This window comes from Hyaena hyaena, unplaced genomic scaffold, assembly GCF_003009895.1.
Source record: "Hyaena hyaena isolate Hyena2069 unplaced genomic scaffold, ASM300989v1 scaffold_936, whole genome shotgun sequence".
Taxonomy (NCBI): domain Eukaryota; kingdom Metazoa; phylum Chordata; class Mammalia; order Carnivora; family Hyaenidae; genus Hyaena; species Hyaena hyaena.
In genome coordinates this window covers 82,738-110,695 of record NW_024081568.1, presented here as the reverse complement: position 1 = coordinate 110,695, position 27,958 = coordinate 82,738, and the positions used below count along the sequence as shown (strand labels likewise).

General features: G+C 38.1%; 1 protein-coding gene across 3 annotated transcripts; it reads right to left on the bottom strand.

Moving 5' to 3' along the window:
• Window positions 1-898: 898 nt before the first annotated feature.
• CUNH12orf54 (chromosome unknown C12orf54 homolog) lies at window positions 899-27,958 on the bottom strand. 3 transcript variants are annotated; one of them, XR_005526163.1, is made up of 9 exons: window positions 27,660-27,958; window positions 26,914-27,026; window positions 22,830-22,878; window positions 21,882-21,911; window positions 18,430-18,462; window positions 16,133-16,157; window positions 14,398-14,446; window positions 2,293-2,570; window positions 1,043-1,100 (listed from the first exon to the last, which is right to left on the bottom strand). XR_005526163.1 is itself a non-coding variant. In XM_039221051.1 (8 exons), exons 2-8 carry the CDS (start codon window positions 26,925-26,927, stop codon window positions 1,037-1,039), a joined length of 264 nt encoding a protein of 87 aa, XP_039076982.1. In that variant the 5' UTR covers window positions 26,928-27,026; window positions 27,660-27,810; the 3' UTR covers window positions 899-1,036. The 3 variants fall into 3 exon arrangements, 1 of the variants encoding a protein (XP_039076982.1); XM_039221051.1 differs by lacking the exon at window positions 2,293-2,570 and having other exon boundaries at window positions 899-1,100; window positions 27,660-27,810; XR_005526164.1 differs by lacking the exons at window positions 1,043-1,100; window positions 2,293-2,570; window positions 14,398-14,446; window positions 16,133-16,157; window positions 22,830-22,878 and having other exon boundaries at window positions 27,660-27,807.

Genomic DNA, 27,958 nt, shown 5'->3' with positions numbered 1-27,958 from the left:
CTTTGAATCAGCATTTTTGTATCCTTTGGATAAATACCTATTAGTGCAATTGCTGGGTTGTAGGGTAGTTTTATTTTTAATTATTAAAAATGTTTATTCTGAGAGAGCATGAACAGGGAAGGGGTCGAGAGAGAGAGAGAGAGAGAGAGAGACTCTCAAACAAGCTTCACACTGTCAGCACAGATCCTGATGCAGAGCTCAAACTCATGAACCATGAGATCATGACCTGAGCTGAAATCAAGAGTCAGATATTTAACTGACTGAGCAATCTTTAATTTTTTGAGGAACCTCTATACTATTTTCCAGAGCTAAAGTCAGGTGCTTAACTGACTGAGCCACCCACGTGCACCTGAAACTTTTTTTGTTGCTTTAATGTATTCTGCTTATTATTTTCCTGATGTTATGACATATTTTCACTCTGGGGTTAAATTCTATGTTGTAAAATTTTTAGTATGTTATGTTCGTTTGTTTAGATTTTGTTTAGGAAGGAGTTAAAAAAAACTGTACCTTTTCTGTCACGTAATATGTGCATTTGTATGTTCACACGCCACCGTATTTGATAAAATCCTAAATATTCCTTTTCTGTAGGAAATCTTTTTGGATGAGATGGCTTTTTCAAGTCTGGAGAATAGCTATGTTGAAATTGTACATAGACTGTGAGACCATCTAGATCACAGGATATCAAAAATGAAAGGAGCCTTCAGCATTTTCCAGTTATGCCTTATTATCTATAGGGGAGAAATCTGAGGTCCGTAATGCAGAATAACTTAGTCAAAGTCAAAGTGGGTTCGTGACCTTATAATTCATATTTTTTTCTAATCTACAGTGCTGTTCTCTGAACCAGACTTGGACATCTGATCACTATATCCCTTTACCCAGTAAGAACCGATAAAGTAAGTGTCTTTTTTATCACATTTATTTTACTGGTTGGTTGTTTGCTGTTTTCTTTGCTTGGCAATTGTGATGTGCTTGGGTCCCATTCAATTTTGAAGTTCCCAGGTGCAGCCGTAGATCCTGATATCTCTGCCCATGAGTATCACTTGCTCTTCTGGGTCAGAGGTGATGTCTGCCGAATAACTTCTTTTTTCAGGCAACCTAAGCTGTGTGTTAGATGTCCTTGTCACATGAATGGAAATAAAAGAAATTTGGTTCATTAGGCAGGTGGCACTGCCTTCATGATCCTATCCCAAGATATCTAACATGAAGTAAGGGAGGAGATATGCTGTTTGTATACCATCTTTCTATGCAGTGTTCACTCTTTGCTATCCTACGTACTGCCCATGTGGTCCTGAAGAGAAAGAATGCTGCTCCCTTCTTTAATTTCTGAACCAAATTGAGTTTCGAATGATGACGGAGGTTTTGTAAGTGTATGTGTTCTTTCAGAAAGATGTAAGCTTATTGCCAAAATATTGGAACATTTTGTGTATTTTGCTGATATATGTGGGATAAATATGGGATAAAGTATTTGAATGGGGACTATTCAAGAAAATACAGTTACTGTACTTAGATACATGCAGATGAGCCCACTTTTTTTCATCACCCATCACTCAGATTCTGTCTTAAAAGGAATTCCTAGTAAGTCCTAGATTGGGCCATATAGTGTGGCTAGCATTGTATATACCACAGGTGAGCATCTGAGACAGTCTTCTCCATATATTAGGTGTCAGATGAGACTAGGGAGTAGGGAACTTAAAAAGGTTGAGAAAATGACCCGTCACTCAAGCAGTGCCTTTGCAGGCAGCACATTCAAATACTTTATTGATGAAAATCTTGACAATGGAGTCTATTGTGGGCTTACTGTGTTTAACTCTTGAGTCTGAATTAAGCTCTAAAGGTAGTGTAAGTTTCCAGAGCACTTTCCAGAAAGGAATAATGGACCTCACATTTCTTTGTTTTTAAGCTTTCCTACCTTTCTATCTATCCTATACTTGTTTCTCTATGATTTTCTCCATATGGAACCATCCACACCTGACATACTCTAGCTCTCTGTATTGTTCAGAGAGACCAAAAAATCATGGCTTGGCCTTGTCCTCAACCTTCCACTCTCTTACTCCTTGTCCTTTTTTTTTTTTTTTTAACTTTAAATGTTTATTTTTGAAGAGAGAGAGGCAGAGAGAGAGAGAGAGGGAGACACAGAATCTGAAGCAGGCTTCAGGCTCTAGCTGTCAGCACGAATCTGATGCAGGGCTTGGACTCACCAACTGTGAGATCACGACCTGAGCTGAGGTTGGATACTTAACTGACTGAGCCACCCTGGCGCCCCAACTCCTTGTCCCTTGTATTGGAGCATACCTGCTTGGTTTGGTGCTGCTCTCTCATGTTAGAGTGAGGATGCATGAGGCCTGGTTTCTTGTCTATAGAAGGATGGGCAGGGTGGAGCTCAGGAGAAAGGCCATGTGGGTGAGACACCTGGCAGAAGCAGACAGGCCTTCTTCTCTTGATTGTAGGGGTAGCGTCCAGGGTAGCAAGGTGATTAATCAGAGAACTATCTTTTTAGGTTGTGGGCCTGGGCCCTTGATGACTGTTCTCCAGGGCTTCCCAAATTTAGGGTCATCCCATAATCTGGAGGCCTGATGCTTTTGTACCCAGTAAGAGAAGATTGTGATTGTGAATATATGAGAGAGAGTGTTCTCATCAACCCCAGTCCCCTGTCTTGGCCTTCACTGTCCTGAAGGATTTTCTCCTCACATTCTGCTGGGAATGGGAAACACTAGCTTTGGGAGTTGCAATTCTCTGATGATCATGTGGCCTACAGGGAATAGCCATTGCTAGGTCTTAGGAGATATAGTATCATAGCTTATAAGAGCTTGTGTCTTCATCAGGAAAGTCAGGACAGTTCCTCATGCTTGCCTCAGAGGAATATTAAAATTAAGTAAAATCATAGGTCGAATATGGTTTTTACCACACAAAAGTTCTCCTTGTATATAAAGGTTTGCAATAATTACATTTAAAATGTATGGGGCGCCTGGGTGGCTTAGTCGGTTGAGTGTCCAACTTTCGCTTAGGTCATGATCTCGCGGTTCGTGGGTTCGAGCCCCGCGTCGGGCTCTGTGCTGACTGCCAGCTCAGAGCCTGGAGCCTGTTTCAGTCTGTGACTCCCTCTCTCTCTGACCCTCCCCTGCTCACGCTGTCTCTCTCTCTCTCTCTGCTAGAAATAAATAAAAATATTAAAAAAAATAAATTAAATAAAATGTATTACCGGTCAGTTATTCCTTTCATGGTTTTGGTGCTCACCAATTTAAATTAGATCTGTCTCTTTAAGAATAATGGTGTTTATTTCACTAGAGCCAACTGTCTAAGAAAGGATCAAATTTGGGTGAAATAGTGGTTGGGGAGTTCACCTTCATTTTCTGGTTCAGGAAGGACCATATCTGAAATATATCAAACTGACTTTAAAAAAAGCATTTCTGAAGTCCTTTGTAGAACATGATGTTGCCATCTTTCTTGACTACCCAGTCCTCCTGTTTCTTAGTTGTCATTATTGGAAAGTTATTCCTAATGTCTAAATTAAATCTCTGGTGTTATAGCCTGATCTTTTTTTCCTTTGTCTTTTTTTGGTCCTTTTTTTTTTTTTTAAATCAAGCTAAGTATAGTCTTTAATCCCCATCACTGATTTCACCCGCCCCCCCACCGTCCACCCCTCTGGTAACCATCAGTTTGTTCTCTATAGTTAAGAGTTTGATTCTTGGTTTGTCTTTTTCTTTCCTTTGCTTGTTTGTTTTGTTTCTTACATTCCACATAGGTGTGAAATCATATGGTATTTGTCTTTAACTGACTGACTTATTTCGCTTAACATCATACTCCCTAGCTCCATCCATGGTGTTTCAAATGGCAAGATTTCATTCTTTTTTATGGCTGAAAAACATTCCATTGTATATATATACCACTTCTTCTTTATTCTTCATCTGGCAGTGGACACTTGGACTGCTTCCATAGTTAGGCTATTGTAAATAATGTAATCCCTAATAAACATAGGGATGCATGTATCCCTTTGAATTACTATATTTGTATTTTTTAAGTAAATACCCAGTAGTGTAATTGCTAGACCATGTGGTACTTATATTTCTAACTTTTTGAGGAAACTCCATACTATTTTCCATAGTGGTTGTACTAATTTTCATTCCCATCAACAGTGCAAGAGGGTTCCCTTTTCTCTACATCCTTGCCAATACCTGTTGTTTCTTGTGTTGTTGATTTTAGCCATTCTGACAGGTGTGAGGTGATATCTCATGCAGATTTTTTTGAAAACGTTTTAAGTGTTTATTTTTTTGAGAGAGAGAGAGAGGAAGGGAGAGAGACAGACACAGACAGACATAGAGACAGAGAGGGAGACAGAGACATGGAGGGACACAGAGAGAGAGAGAGAGAAACAGAATCTGAAGCAGGCTTCAGGCTCTGAGCTGTCACTACAGAGCCTAAGTGGGGCTTGAACTTGTGAATTGGAGGTGAAGTCAGCTGCTTAATTGACAAAGCCACCCAGGTGCCCGCATTGTAGTTTTGATGGGCATTTCCGTGATGATGAGTGATGTTGAGCATCTTTTCCTGTGTCTGTTGGCCACCTGTATGCCTTTTTTCAAGAAATGCCTGTTCATGTCTTCTGCCCATTTTTAAATATGACTATTTGTTTTTTTGGTATTGAGTTGTACAAGTTCTTTATATATTTTAGATACTAACCTTTTATTGGATATGTCATTTGCAAATATCTTCTCCCATTCCACAGGTTACCGTTTAGATTTATTGTTTCCTTCACTGCGGAAGCTTTTTATTTTGATGTATAGTCCCAGTATTTTTTTTTTTTTCTCTTGCCTCAGGAGACATACTAGAAAAATAATTGCTATGCCCAATGTCAGAGAAGTTACTGCCTTTGTCTCTTCAAGGACTTTTATGGTTTCAAGTCTCACATTTAGGTCTTAAATCCATTTTGAGTTCATTTTTGTGTAGGGTGAAAGAAAATGGTCCAGTTTCATTCTTTTGTATGTAGCTGTCCAGGTTTCCCAGTACCATTTGTTGAAGAGACTGTCTTTTTCTCATGTATATTCATTCCTCCTTTGTTGAAGATTAATTGCCCATATAATTGTGGGTTTATTCCTGGGGTTTCTATTCTCTGTTATTGATCTGTGCATCTATTTTTGTGTCAGTACCATGCTATTTTGATCACTATATCTTTGTTATATAACTTAGAAGTCTGGATTTATGATGCTTCCAGCTTTGCTTTTCTTTTTCAAGATTGCTTTGGCTGGTTGGAATCTTTGTGTTCCATAAAATTTAGGATTGTTTGTTTTAGTTCTGTGAAAAATGCTCTTGGCATTTTGATAGGCATTGCATTAAATGTGTATATTGCTATGAGTAGTAAAGACATTTTAATAATATTCATTCTTCCAATCCATGAGCATGGAATGTCTTTCCATTTCTTTATGTCATTTTGAATTTCTTTCATCAGTGTTTTATAGTTTTCAGTGTATAGGTCTTTTACCTCTTTGATTAAATTTATTCCTAGATATTTTATTGTTTGGTGGCATTGTAAGTGGGATTTTCTTAATTTCCCTTTCTGCTGCTTCATTATTAGTGTATAGAAATGCAACACATTTTTTTCTTAGAGTTCACTTTTAATTTTTTTTTAATTTACATTCAAGTAGTTAGCGTATAGTGCAACAATGATTTCAGGAGTTGATTCCTTAATGCCCCTCCCCATGTAGCCCATCCCACAACCCCCCCAGTAACCCTCTGTTTGTTCTCCATAAAGAGTCTCTTATGTTTTGTCCCCCTCTCTGTTTTTATATTATTTTTACTTCCCTTCTATTCATCTGTTTTGTGTCTTAAGGTCCTCATATGAGTGAAGTCATATGATATTTGTCTTTCTCTGACTAATTTCACTTCGTATGATACCCTCTAGTTCCATCCACGTATTTGCAAATGGCAAGATTTCATTCTTTTTGATTGCTGAGTAATACCCCATTGTGTGTATACACACACACACACACACACACCAATATATACCACATCTTCTTTATTCATTCATCAGTGTCATCGATGGACATTTGGGGTCTTTCCATACTTTGGCTATTGTTGATAAGTACTGCTATAGACATTGGGGTGCATGTGCCCCTTTGAAACAGCATACCTGTATCCCTTGGATAAATACCTAGTAGTGCAATTGCTGGGTCATAGTGTGGTTCTATTTTTAATTTTTTGAGGAACCTCCACACTGTTTACCAGCATGGCTGCACCAGTTTGCATTCCTACCAGCAGTGCAAAAGAGATCTTCTTACTCTGCATCCTCACCAATATATGTTGTTGCCTGAGTTGTTAATGTTAGCCATTCTGACAGGTGTGAGGTGGGATCTCATTGTGGTTTTGATTTATATTTCCCTAATGATGAGTGATGTTGAGCATTTTTTCATGTGTTGGTTGGCCATCTGGATGTCTTCTTTGGAGAAGTATCTATTCATGTCTTTTTCCCATTTCTTCATTGGATTATTTGTTTTTTGGGTGTTGAGTTTGTAAGTTCTGTATAGATTTTGATACTGACCCTTTATCTGATACGTCATTTGCAAATATCTTCTCCCATTCTGTCAGTTGCCTTTTAGTTTTGCTGGTTGTTTCCTTTGCTGTGCAGAAGCTTTTTATTTTGATGAGGTCCCAATAGTTCATTTTTGCTTTTGTTTCCCTTACCTTTGGAGATGTGTTGAGTAAGAAGTTGCTGCAGCCAAGGCCAAAGAGATTTTTGCCTGCTTTCTCCTGTCTTAGGATTTTGATGGCTTCCTGTCTTATGTTTAGTTCTTTCATCCATTTTGAGTTTATTTTTGTTTATGGTGTAAGAAATTGGTTTAGGTTCATTTTTCTGTTTGTCTCTGTCCAGTTTTCCCAGCACCACTTGCTGAAGAGACTGTCTTTATTCCATTGGATATTCTTTCCTGCTTTGTCAAAGATGAATTGGCCATATGTTTGTGGCTCCATTTTCTGGGTTCTCTGCTCTGTTCCAGTGATCTGAGTGTCTGTTTTTGTGCCAATGTCATGCTGGCTTGATGATTACAGCTTTGTAATACAGCTTGAAGTCTGGGATTTGATGCCTCCAGCTTTGGTTTTCTTTTTCAAGAAAAAAGACTGTTCAGAGTCTTTTCTGGTTCCATACAAATTTTAGGATTGCCTTTTCTAGTTCTGTGAAGAATGCTGGTGTTATTCTGATAGGTATTGAATTGAATATGTAGATTGCTCTGGGTAGTATTGACATTTTAACAATATTTGTTCTTCCTATCCAGGAATATGGAATATTTTTCTGTTTTTTTTGTGTCTTCTTCAATTTCTTTCATAAGCTTACTATAGTTTTCAGTGTATAGATTTTTCACCTTTGGTTAGATTTATTCCTAAGTATTTTGTAGTTTTTGGTGCAGTTGTAAATGGGATCGATTTCTTGGTTTCTCTTTCTGTTCCTTCATTATTGGTGTATAGGAATGCAACCAATTCCTGTGCGTTGATTTTATATACTGCAACTTTGCTGAATTCATGGATCAATTCTAGCACTCTTTTGGTGGAATCTTTTGGGTTTTCCTTAGAGTATCATGTCATCTGTGAAGAGTGAAAGTTTGACCTCCTCCTGGCTGACTTGGATTTCTTTTTTTTCCTTTGTGTTGTCTGATTGCTGAGGCTAAGACTTCCAATACTATGACTTCCAATAGTATGTTGAATAACAGTGGTGAGAGTGGACATTCCTGTTTTGTTCCTGACCTTAGGGGGAAAGCTCTCAATTTTTCCCCATTGAGGATGATATTAGTGGTGGGTCTTTCATATGTGGCTTTTATGATCTTAAGATATGATCCTTCTATCCCTATTTTCTTGAGGGTTTTTATCAAGAAAGAATGCTGTATTTTGTCAAATGATCTCTCCGCATCTATTGAGAAGATCATGTGGTTCTTGTCCTCTTTTATTGATGTAATGAATCATATTGGTTGTTTTGTGGATATTGAACCAACCCTGCATTCCAGGTATAAATCCCACTTGGTTGTGGTGAGTAATTCTTTTAATGTATTGTTGGATCCAGTTGGCTAATATCTTGTTGAGGATTTTTGCATCCATGTTCGTCCGGGAAATTGGTCTATAGTTCCCCTTTTAAGTGGAGTCTTTGTCTAGTTTTGGAATCAAGGTAATGCTGGCTTCATAGAAAGAGTTTGGAAGTTTTCCTTCCATTTCTATTTTTTGGAACAGCTTCAAGAGAATAGGCGTTAACTCTTTCTTAAATGTTTGGTAGAATTCCCCTGGAAAGCTATCTGGCCCTGGACTCTTGGTTTTTGGGCGATTTTTGATTACTAATTTGATTTCTTTACTGGTTATGGGTCTGTTCAAATTTTCTATTTCTTCCTGTTTTAGTTTTGGTAGTTGATATGTTTCTAGGAATTTGTCCATTTCTTCCAGATTGTGCATATTGGCGTATTATTGCTCATAATATTCACTTATTATTGTTTTTATTGCTGCTGTGTTGCTTGTTATCGTTCTTTCATTCTTGATTTTATTCATTTGGGTCCTTTCCCTTTTTGTTTTGATCAAATTGGCTAGGGACTTATCAATTTTGTCAATTCTTTCAAAGAACCAGCTTCTGGTTTCATTGATCTCTTCTACTGTTTTTTGGGTTCGATATTATTGTTTTTCTGCCCTAACCTTTATTATTTCCTGTCTTGGCCTGGTTTGGGGTTTTGGTTGCTATTCTTTTTCCAGCTCTTAAGGTGTAAGGTTAGGTTCTGTATCTGAGATCTTTCTTCCTTCTTTAGTAAGGCCTTGATTGCTATATACTTCCCTCTTATGACTGCCTTTGCTGTGTCCCAGAGGTTTTGGGCTGTGGTTTTATCATTTTCATTGGCTTCCATGTACTTTTTAATTTCCTCTTTAACTTCTTGGTTAGCCCATTCATTTTTTAGTAGGATGTTCTTTAATCTCCAAGTATTTGTTACCTTTCCAAATTTTTTCTTGTGGTTGATTTCAAGTTTCATAGCATTGTGGTTTGATAATATACATGGTATGATCTGATCTTTTTGTACTTGTCAAGAGCTGATTTGTGTCCCAGTATTGATCTACTCTGGAGAACATTCCATGTGCACTGGAGAAGAATGTGTAAGGAATGAAACAGATTTCTGTACATTGATTTTATATCCTTTGACTTTACTGAACTTTCAGTTCTACTAGTTTTTTTTGGTGGAGTCTTTAGGATTCTTTGTACATAGTATCATGGCATCTACAAATAATGAGAATTTTACTTCTTCCATACCAATTTGGATGCCTTTTATTTCTTTGTGTTGTCTAATTGCTATGACTAGGACTTCTAATACTATGTTGAATATCAGTGGTAAGAGTGGATATTTTTATCTTGTTCTAGACCTTAAGGGAAAAGCTCTCAGTTTTATTACCATTGAGTTGATGTTCCGCGTGGTTTTCATATAAGGCCTTTATTGTATCGAGGTGTGTTCCCTCTATACCTGCTTTGCAGTTTTTTTTTTTTTAAATCATGAATGGGTGTTATCCTTTATCAATTTTTTTTCTGCCTCTATCCTAATGATCATATGATTTTATCCTTTGTTATTGATGTGATGTATCACCTTGGTGGTTTTGTGAATATTGAACCAACCTTGCATGTTAGGAATAAATCCCACTTGATCATAGTATGTGATTTTTAAAAAAAATATTTTTGGATTCAGTTTGCTACTATTTTGAGGATTTTTACATCCATGTTCATGAGAGCTATTTTCCTGTATTTTTCTTTGTGGTGTCTTTATCTGATTTTGGTATCATGGTGATAACAGATCTCTTGGTATGAATTTGCAAGTTTTCCTTAGTCCTCTATTTTTAACAATAGTTAAAGAATAGGTGTTACATCTTTAAATATTTGGTAGAGTTTAACCATGAAGCCATCGGTTCCTGGAATTTTGTTTTCTGGGAGTTTTTTTGATTACTGATTCAGTTTCATTGCTGTTAATTTGTCTGGTCAAACTTTTTATTTCTTCCTGCTTTAGTGTTTCTAGGAATGTATCCATTTCTTCTAAGTTGTCCAGTTTCTTGGTATATAGGTTTTCATAATATTCTGTAATAAAGTTTTTATTTCTTTGGTGTTAGCTGTTATTTCTCCTCTTTTGTTAGTGATTTTGTTTATTAGGGTCCTCTCTCTTTTTTTAATGAGTCTGGCTTGAGGTTTATCCATTTTGTTGATCTTTTCCAAGAATCACCTCTTGAATTTCATTGATCTATTTTTTTTTTTTTTTTTTTTTTTAGTTTCTATTTCATTTATTTCTCCTCTGATCTTTATTATTTCTTTTCTTCTGCTGGTTTTAGGTTTTATTAATGTTGTTCTTGTTCTAGCTCCTTTAGGGGTAGGGTTAAGTTGTTTATTTGAGACTTTTCTTGCTTCTTGAGGTAGACCTGTTAGTGTTGTAAACTTCCCTCTTTTGAACCACTTTTGCTACATCCATAGGTTTTGGACTGTTGTGTTTTCATTTTTGTTGATTTCTATTTACTTTTGGATTTCTTCTTGATTTCTTAACTCATTCCTTATTTAGTAGCATGTTGTTTAATGTCCATGTTTTTGTAGTCCTTCCAGATTTTTTCTTGTGATTTATTTCTAGTTTAATAGCATTGTGGTCAGAAAGATGCATGGTATGACTTTGATCTTTTTGAATTTGTTGAAACGTGTTTTGTGGCCTAGTATGTGATGTGTTCTGAAGAATATTCTATACTCACTTGAAAAGAATGCATATCCTACTTTTTCAGAAGGAATATTCTGAATATGTTTATTAAATCTATCTGGTCCAGTGTGTCACTGTTTTTTTTTTGTTGATGTTCTGTTTGGATGACCTATTCATCAATGAAAGTAGAGTGTTAAAGTCCCCTACTATTATTGTATTTCTATTGATTATTTACTTTATTTGTTATTGTTTTATGTATTTGGGTGCTCTTTTGTGGGGTGCATAAATATTTACAATTGTATCTTCTTGTTGAATTGTCCCCTTTTTATTATATAGTGTCTTTGTCTCTTATTATAGTCTGTTTTAAAATGTAGTTTTTACAGTATAAGTATTTCTATCCAGGCTTTCTTTTCAGTTCCATTTGCATAATAAATGTTTCTCTATCCCCTTATTTTCATTTTATTTTTTATTTTTTATTTTTTTTTCATCTCCTTATTTTCAATCTGCAGGTATCTTTTGGTCTGAAATGAGTCTTGTAGGCAACGTATAGATGGGTCTTGTCTTAAAGACCCTATGTCTTAAAGATTTTTTTTTTTTTAACATTTATTTTTGAGAACTAGAGCGTGAGCAGGGGAGGAGCAGAGAGGGAGACACAGAATCTCCCTGAAGCAGGCTCCAGGCTCTGAGCTGTCAACACAGAGCCCATTACAGGGCTTGAACTCCCGAACCATGAGATCATGAGCTGAAGTCAGCTGTTTAACTGACTGAGCCACCCAGGTGCCCTTGTCACCCTATGTCTTTTGATTGGAGCCTTTAGTTTATTTTCATTTAACATAATTATTGAAAGATATGTATTTGTGGCTGTTTTGTTACTTGTTTTGTGATTGTTTCTATAGATTTACTCTGATCCTTCTCTTGCCTTCTTCATGGTTTGTTGAATTTCTTTAGTGATATACTTGGATTCCTTTCTCTTTATTGTTTGCATACCTATTACTGGTTTTTGATTTGTGGTTACCAATAGGTTTATGTATAACATCTTCTACATATAGCAATATGTATTAAGTTGATTGTTACTTAAGTTTGGAGCCTTTCTTTACCCTTCTCCACTGCCATGTCTTAGGTAGATGTCATGTTCTACATCCTTTTATTTTGTGAATCCCTTGATGTTAAAATTTACAGAAATACTTATTTCACTGCTTTTGCATTTTTTGCTTTTCATACTCCCTCTTAAGATATTTCTTTTCCACTCAAAGAACCCCCTTTAATATTTCTCATAGGGCTGGTTTAGTGGTCATGAACTCCTTTAGTTTTTTTTTTTGTTTGAGAAACTCTTTGTCTCTACTTATATTCTGAATGATAGCCTTGCTTGATAAAGTATTCTTGGCTGCACATTTTCCCCTTCCAGCACTTTGAATAGATCATGCCACTCCCTTCTGGCTTACAAGATTTCTGCTGAAAACCCTGCTTATCGCCTTGTGGGGTTTCCCTTGGATGTAACTGTCTTTTCTTTTTTTATCTTGCTGCTTAAATTTTTTTCTTTATAACTACCTTTTGTCATTTAATTGCTATTCGTCTTGGTGTGGAACTCTTTGGAGGAAATATTTTGGGGGAAACTCTGTGTTTCCTGGATCTGAATATCTGTTTCCTTCCCTAGATTAGGGAAGTTTTTACCTGTTAAAACTTTTTTTTCTACCCTTTTTCTCCCTTCTTCTGAGATCCCTCTAATCTGGATGTTATTATGCTTGATGGAGTCACTGTCTTCTCTAAAACTATTCTCAGTGTGCATAATTTTGTTCTTTTGTGGTCAGCTAAGTAACTTCCCATTGCTCTGTCTTCCAGGTCATTAATTTGTTCTTCTTCTTCATCTAGCATATTATTTATTCTCTCAAGTGTATTTTCAATTTCATTAATTGTGTTCTTGATCTCTGGTTCTTTTTTTTTTAACCTGTGTGTTAAGGGTCTCACTGATGTTTTGTACTCTTTTCTCAAGTCCATTAAGTATCTTCATGATCATTACTTTAAATTCCCTATCAGGCATATTACTTATATCCATTTGCCTTTAAGTCTCTTGCTGTGGTTTGGTCCTGTTCATTCATTTGAGACATATTTCTCTTTCCCTCTTTTTATCTAACTCTCTGTGTCTGTTTCAGTGTATTGGGAGAGTCAGCTATTTCTCTTGCTTTTGAAGATAATAGCCTTATGAAGAAGAGGTCTTGTAGTACTCTACAGTGCAGTGTCCCCCATTCCCTAGGGTCTGGCATTTCAGGCGGTGTCCCTTTTGTGTGTTGCATCTGCTCTGCTCTTGAGTTTTGGCCTGTTGTTATTTCAGTCCAGTTGTCTGCAGAAGTTCTCTTTGCCTACTGTGGGCAGTGTTTGGTCCCCAGCAGAGTAGTGGGGCAGTGTTTTAACATGTGTGGTGAAATGCTTGTGAAATGAGACCTGCCCTGTCGATGGAACTGAGGTCCCTCAGAATGCATAGGTTGGGAGAATACGTGTTGTTCTTCTGGGGAAGGAGGCCTGGGGCTATAGGACTAATGGGAGTGTGACTGGGAAGAGTGGATCTGCTGAAGTGAGGTAGGTGGGGGGCTTGGTGCAAGCAAGTTATGTAATGAGAATTGGCCCATGCAGTTTCTACAGGTGGCCATTGTTTATGCTGGGGGATCAGGGAGGGAAATGGCACCTGCCAGCTCTTTTGTTTTTGGAGGGGTCTCCCTGTGATCTCTGTTTCTCCAGACCATGCTCTGAGATGAGCAAATCACTCTCTGTTTTCTTCCCTGGCATTTCTACACTGCTGGTTCTATGCTATATCTGCACAGGCTGTTGTATTTCTTTAAGGAGTCGGCTTCCTAACACCCTTTGGGCTGTCCTAGACCTGAGTTGGTTGATTTTTTAAATTCTAGGTTTTACGTCCCGCTAGTTATAAGAACTCATGAAATTCAACCCCTTTTGCTTTCAAAAGCAAGTGTTATGGGGATTTGTCCTCCTCATTCTTGGGTTTGCTTGTATGAAAATATATTTTTTTGTCCTATGCACCACCAGCTCTCTCTCCATCTCGATAGCCATGGTCTGTTTCACTCTCAAACTGTGTCTTACCCTTCTTACCTGCTTTTATGTGGCCTCTTCTGTACCTTTAGTTGTAGAGTGTTTTTCTGCCAGTCTTTGGATCATTTTCTGGGTAATTTATGCTAATGTGAGTGTTATCTAGCTGTATCCATGGGACAAGATGAGCTTAGATTCTTCCTACTCTGCCATCTTCCCAGCTGACCAATTCTGGTCTTTTTCTTTTGGAAAAGAAATTAACATCTCCCATTGTTGGGGCATTGGACTTTAAAACTTTTATTAATTTTTTCTTCTAAGTCTTTTCTTCTAACGCCATAATTTTTTATTCCTTTCTCATGACTTTCTTTTCTTATCTGACATTCTTCCTGTGTTCCCTTACTCCCTCAGGTGAATGATGAGAATCTCCCCATATCTGTTACAATGAGGTCTAGGACTGTTCTTGAGACTACAGAGATTTCTTATGGGGATGAGGATGGAGGAAGAAGCCCTGGTTCTGTAGTTAACCATTAGTTGAGAGTGGTGGGGGCCACCTCCTGCCCTTTAGAAAAGATGTTTATTGGAAATACAGGTTTCTGAAAGCTCAAGGCTCAGACCCAGCTATAATCCTAGCCACTATACCCATATCTGGATAGATACCATTTCTACTGGGGATTATCAAATGAGGGCTACTTACCTAGTTCCAGATGCAGATGACCTGGGTTTCATGGAGCAGTTGCTCATCCCTGAGGTGGACACACAAAGGAGTCATTTTCTAACAAGGATCTAGAAATGTCTCCCTGAGGACCATGAGCTCTGCTCACATCCTTAGTTTGGAGTATAGCCAAAGAAGGAGAGGTTAGAACTTATGGGGAAACTAAAGAGAGACAGTTGCAGAATATGGCACCAGCCATCCTGGTCGCTTGCACTAGACATGTGGTCATTTGCAAAGCATAGTGAATCATGGCCACTATGATTTTCTGTTTAACCAGAGCTGGGCATTAGGAGTTAGCCAAGTGTCTCAGTTCCAGGGCACTGCCAGTAGAGAGCAGGTCCTTCGTTTCTCACTTCTTGTCTCCTTTTTATGTGTGGAAATAAATACAATGAGACTTTCATTCTCCTCATCCTGTTTTGAATCCCCACCCTCCCATCTTTTAGGAAGCAGAAAACTAACAGCAGCAGCAGTTAGGATCATAAATCGACATTTTTCCTTTCTAGGTCATCAGGTGGGTATTCCCAGAGTCCTGCAGTGACCTCTTTGAAAATCATCCTTCCTTGGATAAAGGAGAGTATCCTTTAAGCCGAGGTAAGCTCGGCGCTTTTGACGTGTTGACCATTAGGGATCAGCAGCCAAGAAGTTTCCTCTGTATCTCGTGATAGAATCTGCCTGGCCATATTTCTTTATCATTCTGGAATGGAGGTCATTGACCAGGCTTGAGGAAAGATCAGAAGGGTTCTCTCTGGACTGGATATATTTAAAGATTCACAAGAAGTTTCAGACTATTATGAGTTCCATTTTGGGGAGGGTCTAGAAATAGTTTTAATTCTCAGAAAGACTCCTAGATTAGTCAGAATCTCCTTTTGATTTCCTTCTCTCTCTGATTCCTCCACCCATATTGGAAGCAATGGGACTTGTAAACCCCTGAAATAAATCTTATTTCATTCTGACATTGGAGGATATTTCACTGGGTTATTTATATCCTTGAAACTAAAAGTCTGATTCATGAATCATCAGTTTTGGCACCACATGGTACCCTCTTAGAAATATAGAATCTCAGGCCCATGCTGGACCTACTGAATAAGAATCTGCTTTTTAACAGCATATATAGGTGATTTGTATACGTGTAAAAGTTTGAAAGCCCTGATTTATAAATTTCTTCTTGGATGGGTAAAGGATGGAGCTCCAGATATGGCTTTTATGCTGTAATTCTAGGTTTCTGGGGATTTTGAATATTTTCCTGTAGCACTAGAATTTTCATCTGGGCGTAGAACTATAGTTTAGAACTATAACTTGACCATCCTGAATAAGCCATCTGTTCTGATGTCCCCACTATTTAATCCCTATGCCAGCCCTGGTAAGCCCATATAACAGAACTAGGAAGCTGCTCAGCTCTATGCTTGCTGTCCCTCCTCTACTGAAAATAGTTATGTCTTACTGAGGATTGAGAGTATCCTCAAGTCCTCAGCAGTCATCCCATGAGAGAAAAGGATCCCTCTGTGCCTGTCTAGCTAATTGGGCTGGACAGAGGAGAGACTAGTAGTGTTCCTGGGAGTTCAAGGAAAGTCCATGTTCACTTGGCTGAAGGGGAAAAGAAAGGAGGATCTCGACTCCAGCTCTTACTCAGATGGAAGATGAGATCTTGGGTTGAACTCCCCCTTATTCCCTCCCACCACTCTTGGCTGATCCAAACCTTGAAATACTGCTTTTTTACCTCGAATCCGAGCATCTTCCTGCAGCTGAAAAATAATGAGAATTCGGAGAGAGTCAGAGACTTAGAGTCCATCTCCTCTGAAACTTTGGTGTACCAAGGGTACGCTTGGACAAATGTAGGAATGTCTATGTGGGAAATATGGGTTTTTAGGGAGTGGAATTAAATTCTAAGTTTCCTGAAAGCAGAATTTTGTGTTGTTTTTGTATCCCTCACAACAAACCACTTATCATAATGCCCTGCATACAGCATATATTCGATAAATGTTTGTTGAATAATGAATAAATAAATAGGACAAGATGTAGCCTCTTTAGGGGTAGGAGACACACAATTCTTTACTCTCCTCTTTTATTTTTTTCTGGTCTTTCTGCTCTCCCTTTTCTAGGCCCTTTTTACCCTCCTCACTGCATCTCCAGTGGTTCTCTGAGGAGAACTATTAAATATCTATCAAGGGCCTTAAAAAAATCCTTCTTACCCATCCTAGAGTGAACAGCTGAGGATACACTTTGGGACGCCTGAGCAAACAGGAGCCTGGTAGATCATCTTTCTTTATAACAATGCTTCAAACATGGGTCCTAACGTTTTCCTAATCAAAAAGAAAGTCCGTTCTAACTCTACCTCTCTCTGTTATCTTTTGCTTGACATTCTTCTCTCAGTATTTAAGTATAAAATTTTTTCTTAATAAGTCTGTAAATAGAGTATATGTTTGCCTGTATCAGCCTGTATCAGGGGGAATTTATGAAGGTAGGGTTTTGTCTGGTGGATCCCATGAAGTTCTGGAAGAGAGCTTCAGCATAGAGGACATCAGATGGGACTTTTAACTTCACATATAAGCCTTATGAGGATGGAAATCAACACACACAAGTCCCACTTACAGATAGGCTTCCTCTTCTTACTAGCTTAAGTGTTACCTTGAGGAGACTTAAGCCTAAGGGGACTAAAGTTCTGGGTAGGGTAGAGGCACCCTGACACTAAGGCAAACCTTGGGTGAAAAGATCAAGTTTCTTATCTCTACCTAGTGCCTTCTTTTACTTGCAGCCGGACAGAGGCAAAGACTGCTGTAATTTTCCCTAGAGTAAGTCCCAGACATAGCAGCAGGGTACAATGACATAGCTTCTTGGGACTACAGAAGGGGCTCAGTTCTACGGTAAAGGGTGGTTCAGATAGTGATTTAGAGAAGGTTTATTTTCAGTGCTTTCTCAATCAGTTTATACATGACTTCTTCCCAACTAGGCAGAGAGAGCTACTGTTTCTGAGGCCACGGGAGGCTCAGATTATACTTAGATGCTAATTTTTTTTAAAAGATTTTAATTTTTTTTAAATGATTTATTTATTTCTAGGAGAGAGAGAGAGAGAGAGAGAGAGAGAGAGAGACAGCGTGAGCAGGGGAGGGTCAGAGAGAGAGGGAGTCACAGACTCTGAAACAGGCTCCAGGCTCTGAGCTGGCAGTCAGCACAGAGCCTGACGCGGGGCTCGAACCCACAAACCGCGAGATCATGACCTAAGCGAAAGTTGGACACTTAACCACTTAACCGACTAAGCCACCCAGGCACCCCCTTAGATGCTAATTTTAATGAAACTGTATCTTTATTCAGAGGAACAAAAGAGTCTGTCTAGAAGTTTCCCATTTGTTTTGTTTTTATAATATTAGTACTTGTCTTAAGTTATGTGTTTATCTATGTAAATAGTCTGCTGATAGGTAATTGTGTAGACAGTGTGTATTGTTGTCTGCTGTAACAGACAGAGAAAAAAAGGTGGGACAGCAGGCTTGGTAGGACCCAGATCTATCAACACCTAGAGCAAGCTTGGGACAGTGCATGTTTGACTATATTTTAAAAATATTTGATCAGTATTTATATAGAAAAAGACCTAAATCAGCATGAAGGAAGAGCAGAGGAGGAGGAATGTTTCTGTTTAGCAGAGACATTTAGCTCTGACCTCTAATTTGCACTTCCCTACAGTTAATAGACATACTTGCCTATTAAAGAAATTTACCACAGTGCTTGTGGACTCCTCCTAACTCAGTCACTTATCAGTGTTTCATATAACTGCACAGATATTCTCGCTGAGAGAAGTTATGGTAGATACATTTTTCTCTATTGTCATATTTCCACAAGGGGATTGTTAGGCATCTTCTTCCCTTAGCTTCCTGAACTGACAAGTCAGTGCTGCTCTTTAAAAGGAGAAATCACTAGATAAAGGACTGATCAGAGTCAACATCATATTAGGGCATGGAAAAAATGGGAGCGAGGGAAAAATGATGTGGTCAGGGAGTTTAGAGAATTGAAATTTAATCTCACCTCCTTTTGTATATCCCTAAAAGCCATTAGCACCTGAAAGACACAAAAGTTATGAAAAAATTAATGTTATAGACTTTATTACAAAGGGATTTTATATATGGAATCTTCCATCTATTCGGCTATAGGGTGTGAATGCCAAGAGACTATGGCTTCCTAGCGTTAGCAATAAATCCCATCAACTTATACTCTACATATATTTCTTGGCCACCATTTCTCCATATGGTAAATGGGTGAAATGCCAGAAGTGATTTAAAGAGGGCTGAGTTGTGGGAAGAATGTAAATGAAACCTACTATTATATTTCATTTCTGCTTAATTGGTCCTTGTCCTGAAGCTAAGCATAGCCGTTAAAGTCAACACATATTTGTATTGGAGGACAGCACCAAATATTGGTGAAGCTACAGAGCAGTCGGCACTCTCATACACTGTTGGAAGGAGTGTAGAGTTGTATATTCACTTTGGAAAAAGTTTTGGCAGTTCTTGTAAAACTGAATATGTACCTACCCTCACACCTAGCCATGGATGGACATAATGACTTTTGGAAATCTGAGTTGCCTCATTTTGGGAAAAGGATGAAGACTTTGAGTTAGATAGTTATATCTTGTTCGGTGGAAATATAGAGTTGCTTTTGTTGAAATTCAGGAGTTTCAACATGTGTGTGTGGGTGCATATGGAAGCTGAATAGTCAATGGGGTAGACTGTGCCAATTACCAGTTTACTACCTTTGTTCACTCTTTGTTGTATCATTTCCTTTTTTATGTCATAGGTATCCAATTATGTATTGGTTCCCAACAGGATGGTTTTCTGATGCTTTCATAAGCAACTCACTCTCCTAATACAGTAATTATAAGAACATTAGTTATCCTATCCATATTAATTAAGAAGACTACCTTCTTCTGTAAAACTTACAGGAAGAGTCATCGTAAATCACAGAGAATAAAACAGTTGATCACATTACTCATTTCATATAATATTGTTTAATGGGAGCTTGCAGGAGAGGCTATGGAGACTTCTATTCATTTTTAATAAAAAATTCAGTCATTAATAGTCTTTTCCTGCTTGGCTCTGTATGGGAAACATATAGGTTCAAAGTGATCAATTGTCCACTAATTCCCATCTCTGTCTAAGAGTTTAAATGTATATGCAACTAGAATGTCAAGATTGGGACGCTGAAGTAGTTGATATTTTTGGGAAGTCCTCAGAAACTCCAGATAATGTCTGTATTCTTGAATTCACAACAGCTTGCTCTGGCTGCCTTAGAATAGTTAGCTTCTGCACTGATATGCTATTGAAATATATAAAGTGAAACCTGGCATTTTCATGTTTGATAATTGGCTACGTGTCATTATCTTATAGCTGGAAAACCAAGGACATTTTGTGAAAATGGAAAAGGCATCAGTTTTTATAGAATTAAAAGAAGCTACTTTCAAATTCATTAAATTCAAGTCTATTGTAAAGCAGTTTCAGAAAGCAGGACTTAATAATGTAGATTCTGAGACTAACCACTTATCGCTTTGCTTCAGTTAGAAGACTGAAGGCAATGAATTCACATTGGTGACCTAATGGGGCTATTTTTTATTTTCAACTCATAGTTGTCAAGTTCCAAAATATAGCCTTAATTGGATTAAACAATTTCATTATTAACAAAGGAAGACATTTTTTTGACTAGATCTCTTTAAATCAATTTAAATAATTTTCCTAACCATTCTTTTCCTAACCACAATAATGGCAATTATTCTTCATATCCAAAGTATGGACTCCTATTCTTTTACTTCTCAACACTTTAGAAGTTGTCAACAAAAAGCAGGTCTGAGTCTCTCAAATCTAATAAATTAAAGAACAGGAAAGCTCCAGCATGGTTTTCTACTATTAGCCATTATTCTTATTTAAACAACTGTCAATAAATTTGGGAATGTGCAGGACAGTTTGAAGCATTAAAACATTTTTGTTAGCAACCTCTGATCCCACAGGATGAATCTGGTATTTGTGCTCCTCCAAAATCCTTATTAAAATACTCCAACGAAATTCACAACAGATAGAAATTTATTAGTAATAAAGCAGTTCCTATTATAAATAATGCAAAGCAGAATGGTGTCCCAAATATTGAAATTATATCTGAATGACAATACAATTTTAAAGTCTTTTAATGTCTTACGATCAACCTGCCAGTCCATAGCCAGTGGGGAAAAAACAATCCTCTGTGCTAATGACAAAATCGTAATCATGTTCCACACAAGACCTTTAGAAGCAATGGGACCACTTAGGATGTTACTCTCTGACACTCACTAGCAATTATAGGAAAACTAATAATTTTTAATGGACTTAATTTGGCATTCAAATGGATTAAACTAAATACTTCTCTTCAGGTTGATTCATTTATTTTTTGGGAGGTTTATTTTGAAGCTAACTCCTTCTGGAGGGGCCAAATCTTTCAGAAAAGTTTTTATGATATAGGAATCAAGGGTCACAGTCAAGTAGTTGTCAGACAATTTGAGTAGCTCTAAAGATAAAATAACTTTCTTTAGGATCAGAAATGGAGTTAAGATCTTTAATTTTCATAACAAAATGGTAACTTTGCCTTCTCATCTAAGATTTAAAGTATATGGGTTTCTCAATACTCCCCTAAGTTTCTTGCTAGTGGATGAGATTTAAATTATTCATTTTGCAGTTATCAAAAGGCTGGGATTATCTAATGGACAAGTGGATACCCAGAAGGGTGCTGAAGTACACAAACATGAGGAGTCTCTGAGGATTTGGGACTGGATGAGTAATAGAACAAGATGGGAGAGAGCATGGGAATCCTTCACTATCAATCAAAGCAATTACTCAAGGGGAATGAAAGAAGTTTGCTCCTTTCTTAAGTCCTCTCTCCCTTCTCCTGCCTCTCAACATGCTGTCAAAGATGACCCCTTTGTACTTACTTGGTCCCAGAGGGCTTCAGTTATTGTTAGCTGTATTTCCTGTTGAAATAACAGACATATCTTGGGAATATTACCCTAACTCTCCCAGAATTGGATTATACACACTATTAAACTGATAGGACACAAGATATTTTTTTGGAATTGAGATGGACACTTGAAGTCATCCTATTTTTCAGACATTCCAAAGTCTCCTTTAGTCCTACTGAATAATTTTCAGGCCATATCTCCTGTCATCTCTTGATCTATCTGGAGGGTGACAGGTATAAATAGTCTCATATTTTTACCCTTATGATATCCACGTAGCCTTCCTGCCCCTGGAATTACCTAGCGTAGTAGTAGCACTGAAGGTATTACCTAGTCTTGGTAGACAGTGATCCACCAGCTGGTTAAGAACACCCTGAACTATAATGCCCAAGTCCTCCAAGATATGGTCCTTACTAGGCAGCATTCCTGTCTCCTAGCTGTAGTCCCTTCTTCTCCATTTTCTCCAGGAAACTCCAAAGGAACCAGTCTATTTGGAAGTCTTACCCACCTTTGGTTGCATGGTGTCATCAGTGGATTCCTGGAAAGAAAGAATGATATAAATCTGATGAGGCACTGGGTAGGTGATTTCAGCAAGAGGTCAGAAAAGGAGATTCCAGTCCTCATAACGCCCCGGAAACATCAATTTTGACAACCATCATGGATGGGAATACTTCTGTGGGAAATCAGGAGTCTAGTAGAGAGATTCCAGCGCCTCACAGGAGCAAAATATCCATAAATAGATGCATTGAAGAGGGTAAGAAAAACAGTTTCACTTTACCTGTGTCACCTTTCCCCAAGGGTAGCATAGCTCAGTGCCAAAAGAGACCTTCTCAGCCTGTGATTTCTCACAAGGGGAAAAGTGAGAGTGAAATGAGCACCCTGATTCCTCAGCCTTGTGAGATATTGCCTAAGAGGCCAACTTCTGCTTCGCCTCACCGAGGTCACTGAGGTGACTGGCACAGCTAAATAGTTTGGGTGGATCTGGGAACAGAGAAAAGGAGTGGGCACTCACAGAAGCCACCACCTGGATCTCAGAAACCAGCTGTAGATCCTACTAGTTGGTTTGTTGACTCTACCAAGAGGCCCACCCATGATCTCTACAGGACTCCTTATCTGCAGGTCCCCCATCCCTGAAACTGGCTGACAAATGCCCACAGCACTCAGCACACACCCCAAGATGGTGCATATAAGCCTCTGCAGATGGCACATGCAAGCATCTGCACAGTATGTAGATGGCAGCAGCTGGCACAGTTATGTAGGAATGAGGGAAGGCGTATAATATTGAATGCTCCAGGGTACCATCCTGGGGAAAATAAACAGGAGGCTCTCAGTACCCAGACTGGCTTTATGGGAAGAGAAGATATAAAATCCTAAACCTTCCCCAAGAGGGAAAAAGAAGATAAGGGTGAGTGTGTCCATAAAAAAGGCCTGAGAACCACCCCCCCTCCATTTTTACCTGGGCTATTGGTGAAGGTCTTTCACTCCCGGAACCAGCAATGGAAAAACTCAAGGAACATGAAGAATCAAGGAAAGCAGTGTTACTAAAGGAACAAAATAAAGCTCCAGGGGCAGGTACCAAAGAAATGGAAACATAGGAATTGCCTAAAAAACTATTTAAAATTATCATGTTAAAGAAGCCCAGTGAGCTATAAGAGATCACAGACAACTAGTGGAAATCAGGAAAGCAATATATAAACAAAAGGAAAAGTTCAACAAAGAGATAAAAGCCAGAAAAAATAAAGAACCAAACACTTTGTGGAGCTGAAGAATACAATGACTGCACTTAAGGATTCTATAGAGAGCTTCAAGGGCAGACTTAAGCAGGGGAACAAAAAGAAAAAAGAATGCAAAAGAGGGAAGAAAGTCTATGTAACTTATGAGATACTGTCAAGTGACACAATATAGACATTTTGAGAGAAGGAACAAGGAAAGAGAAAGGGGCAGACAGCTTATTTAACAATAATGCCAGAAAAATCCCCAAATCCAGGAAGGGAAATAAACTTCCTGATTCAGGATGCTCAGAAATCTCAGAAAGTCTGAACATTGAGAGATCTTCACTGAGACACTATAATCAAATTGTGTAAAGTCAAAAGACAAAGAGAATTTGGAAAGCAGCAAGAAAAAGTGAATTGCCACATACAAAGGGACTCCCAGAAGACTGTCAGCAGACTTCGCAGCAGACACCTTGCGGGCCAGAGGTGATAGTATGAAATAGCCAAAGTATTGTTTTAAGCTTATTTATTTTGAGAGAGGGCAAAGGAGGGGCAGAGAGAGGAGAGAGAATCCCAAGCAGGTACTGCAGTGTCAGCATAGAGGCTGACATGGGGCTCCATCTCACAAACCATGAGATCACGACTTGAGCTGAGATCAAGAGACATACGCTTAACCAACTGAGCCACCCAGGCATCCCACCAAAGTATCAAAAGAAAAAAAAACCCGTTAACCAAGAGTACTTTACCTGGCAAAGCTATCCTTCAGAAATAAATAAGAGACAACGACTTTCCCAGACAAACAGAAGTTAAGCAAGTTCATCACCTCTATATTTGTGTACAATAAATGCTAAGGGCACCTGGGTGGCTCAGTCGGTTAAGTGTCCAACTTTGGCTCAGGTCATGATCTCATGGTTTGTGGGTCTGAGCCCTGCATTGGGGTCTGTGCTGACAGTTCAGAGTCTGGAACCTGCTTCAGATTCTGTGTGTCATTCTCTCTCTGGCCTTCCCCCACTTGTGCTCTGTCTCTCTCTGTCTCAAAAATAAATAAATATTTAAAAAATGCTAAAGAAAGTTCTTCAAATTGAAATGAAAGGATGTTAAACAGCAGAATGAACATATGAAAGTGTAAATCTTGCTGGAAAAAATAAATACATAGTTTAATTCAGAATACTTCAGTACTGTAATGTTGATGCTTAAATCATTTTTAATGCTAGTATAAACATTAAAACCCAAGAGTATTAAAAATAACTATAGCTACAATAATTTGTTAATGGATACACATTACAAAAAGATCTAAATATTGGGATGCCTGGCTGGCTCAGTCAGTAGAGCATGTGGCTCTTGGTCTTCAGGTTGTGAGTTCGACCCCCACCTTGGATGCAGAGATTCTTAAAATCTTTAAAAAGAAAAGATTATTGTAAATATCAACAATAACAAAATGGAGGGGAGGGGTAAAAATGTAGATGCAATCAAAGTTATCAGCTTGAAATAGACCTATACTATATGTTTTATATAAACCTCATTGTAACCACAAAGAAGAAATTTCTAGTAAATACACAAAAGATAAAGAGAAAGGAATCAAAGCATACCACTAGAAAAATTCAACAATTCATTCCCAGTCATTTCTAGTTTTGTTAAAGTAGTAATGGGGTTGTACATCTAGTTTATTTTCTTATTAATACATGAGCCATTTTTGTAAAGTTTTTAATTACGTTTTATTGAAATTCAAAAATTCTAATTTTCTTTCACAATTCATGGTTCTTACAGAATATATGAAAACAGAAAGAGCCCTTGGGTCTTTGACAGTGAATATTAATCCTATTAGTTTAAGGTTTGTTTACTTATGGGTCATTTTAGGAAACTTCCTTTTATTGAGCATTTTTTACAAAATTTGTTGATAGGTTTAATAAAATGTTTTTTTTTGTTGTTGTGTATTGTAGGTGATCATACTTGCCATTATAATTACTGATTAGGCTAAAATGAACTTATTCTAAAAATGAACATTCTTGTTTTCACTGAATGAATGAACTACATTTTGTGTATGTATCTCTGTGTGTGTGTGTGTGTGTGTGTATTCATATATATGTATATATATTCATATATATATTCCTGTTATAAATGTTACAATTTTATTTGCAATTTCTGAAAATATAATCCTAACTAAACAGCTTATTTTGTTCTAAAAGAAAAATTCAACAAATCACAAAGGAAGACAGCAAGAGATGAGGAGAGGAACAGTGGAATTATAATATATTCAGGATTCAACAAATGGCAATAGTAAGCAATTATTGCTACGTAATGATCAATGGAGAATCATAAATTGATTATTTGATTAAAAAACTGGCTAAGTAAATAAAAAAACCAAACAATACCCAACACAGAGAGAGAGAAAGAGAGAGAGAGAGAAAGAGAAAAAGAAAGGAGCGAGGAGAAAGGAGAAAGAGGAGATAGAAAAGATGCAGTCATGGTAGAATTTCATCAATTTATTCCTGGAAATTGGGGGTTCAAGAAGATTGAGCCTCCATGAACCAGGCACTGAGGTAGGTGCTTTGATCCACATTTTTCATCCTCAAACACAGTGCTGCTATGAGGGTTGTGTGGGTGGAGCATTTTACTTTCCAGCAAACTGAGACTCTGACATGCTAAGTAATAGTAGTAAAAAAGCTGATTCCAACTCAGTCTGTTTGAATATACTCTTTGTTATAACTTCTCTAAAAGAGCATAAATTATTATGTCCTCCTCGTTTTATACTGAGTTATTGAAAGCCTAATCACACTGCAGTAGAAAGAATTTGGAATTTGGAGACAGAAGGGTTTGTCTGAATTCCAGCTTCATTGTGTTCCAGTTCTTGGACTTTTGTCAAGTCTCTTTGCCTGTATAAATTTATTTCTTCATGTGAAAAAAGTAGGAGAAATGATCTTCACCTTCCAGAGTTTGGGGTTGGATTATATGAAAGCCTTTGAAACTATAAAGTTCATTTTAAATATTGTTATCACTATTTCTCAGTGTCTTGCTCACTTTAACTGCCAGAACACCTATTTGTCAGCAGACATCTCTGGTGTGGTTTTATGCTTTCTCATATAGAACTCAGAGAGACTCTAATATCTACTCACTATTTCTCCTCATAGTCCTGCTGCTGTCTGCAAGAGACTTCATACTCTTAGAACAGGTTTCCATCTTCCTAGGTTTCAGGCTTCTCAATTACTTACTGGCTCTCAGACTTGAGGTCCAGTTGACCATTCGGAGCACTTTAAAGGTAGGCAGCTTGGAAACCTTGAAGACACTTTGACTCTCTTTCTTCGTGACTTCCTACAAACTCTTCAAAACATCTGCCTGCTTGAAAAGCTCAAGCCAAGTCCTAATTCCTTTCTGAAGCTTTCTTGACCCATAAGTTCACAGCAAGCCTCCTTTCTTCCGACTTTATGGGTCTCATACCTTGTTTCATGCAGCAGATTCTGGCCCTCCTCTCTACCCTAGTTCAAGGGAAGCATGGTTTTGGATGGCTGGCCTTGATTTACACTATAGATGACATAAGGACTTCTTAGCAAATGTTTGCTTGGGATAAATAAATGTCCCTATGTTATATACCCAGCTCACTCCTAGAGGGATTTCAGATTGATGCTTACCCTCTGAATTGAAATGACAAAGATCTACAAAGATTTCTTACATTGAGGAGGTGGAGAAGGGAGGATACATGAAAGTCTCCACCCTCCTCTGTCAGGAAGTAAGTGTATCAGAAGGGGGATAGTAGACAGGTGACCCTAGTTCTTCTCTCACACAGCATATCTAATCTAAAGACTTTTGAAGATCATCATTAGCCCTGTTTACCTATTCTGCTGCATGGAGATCCTTTGTTCCTGCTCTTGGAAAGTATGCTGTGCCGTTTGTTCTTGAACAGAAACCAGAGACTCTGGAGCTGAAGATGGAGACAGCTCTAGGTCCTGGGGAGGCACAAATGATAGAGGAAGAGTGAGAAGAGAAGCACTTACCCACAAGGACAGAGGTCTCAGCAGTACATGAAACATTTGTGTTTTGAATGGGTCAGTGTGTGTGTGTACATATGTATAAAGAAAGATAAGGATGAGAGAAAGGAAGTATAGCTCCAGGTAAGTCTTTTTCAGTAAGAACAGAAAATTCTAGTGAGAAGGTAGGTGGAAAAAAAAAAAAAAACCTGAGTAAAAAATAACAGCTGGCTGAGATTGGGGCTAAGGAGTTGGCTAGAGTGTCCTTGAGGTGAAGGTGGGCTGTAAAGCAAGGATAGGAAGTAGTGTATAGTGAATTGAAGATAGGAAAATTCCCTGTCCCATTCTACCCCACAGCCAGAATCTTCATGGTCAGTTAAGGGTAGCACTACAGGCTGGAAGTCTGGCAGCTCCAGCCTTCAAGTGCTTTGTAGAAGAAGAGGGAAACCTCATAGTTGATAGTGTCAAAAACACAAGGAGCTGAAAGGCCAAAGAAGTAACCTAGACAAGAGTTAAATCCTCCTCTGAAAAGTTGCCTCCCCGTTTCCTTCTCCTATCCTCCCCACCCTCAAACCCCAGTCAGAACTAGGCCAATTATGCCCAGAAAGTTACCCAGTTTGGCTGCCCACATTATACTTTGCCTGACTCATTTCCCCCTAGAACTTCTTCTCTTTGAGCCTCATTTCACAACAACCCCGTCTCATCTGCTCCCCATCTACCCTGCCCTTTTCAACTCTCTGTGACTTCAGCTGTGACATCATAGATCTGAGACAATTGTCTCTCCCTTCCCACCCTTAGCCCAGATTCTATTCAGTCCAAATGATAATGATGAAAGAATGAGAAAATACTTTAAAATTTGAGTTTTAATTTCTAGGATTTTTTTGCTGCTTCATTGCCTTCCACCATTGTAT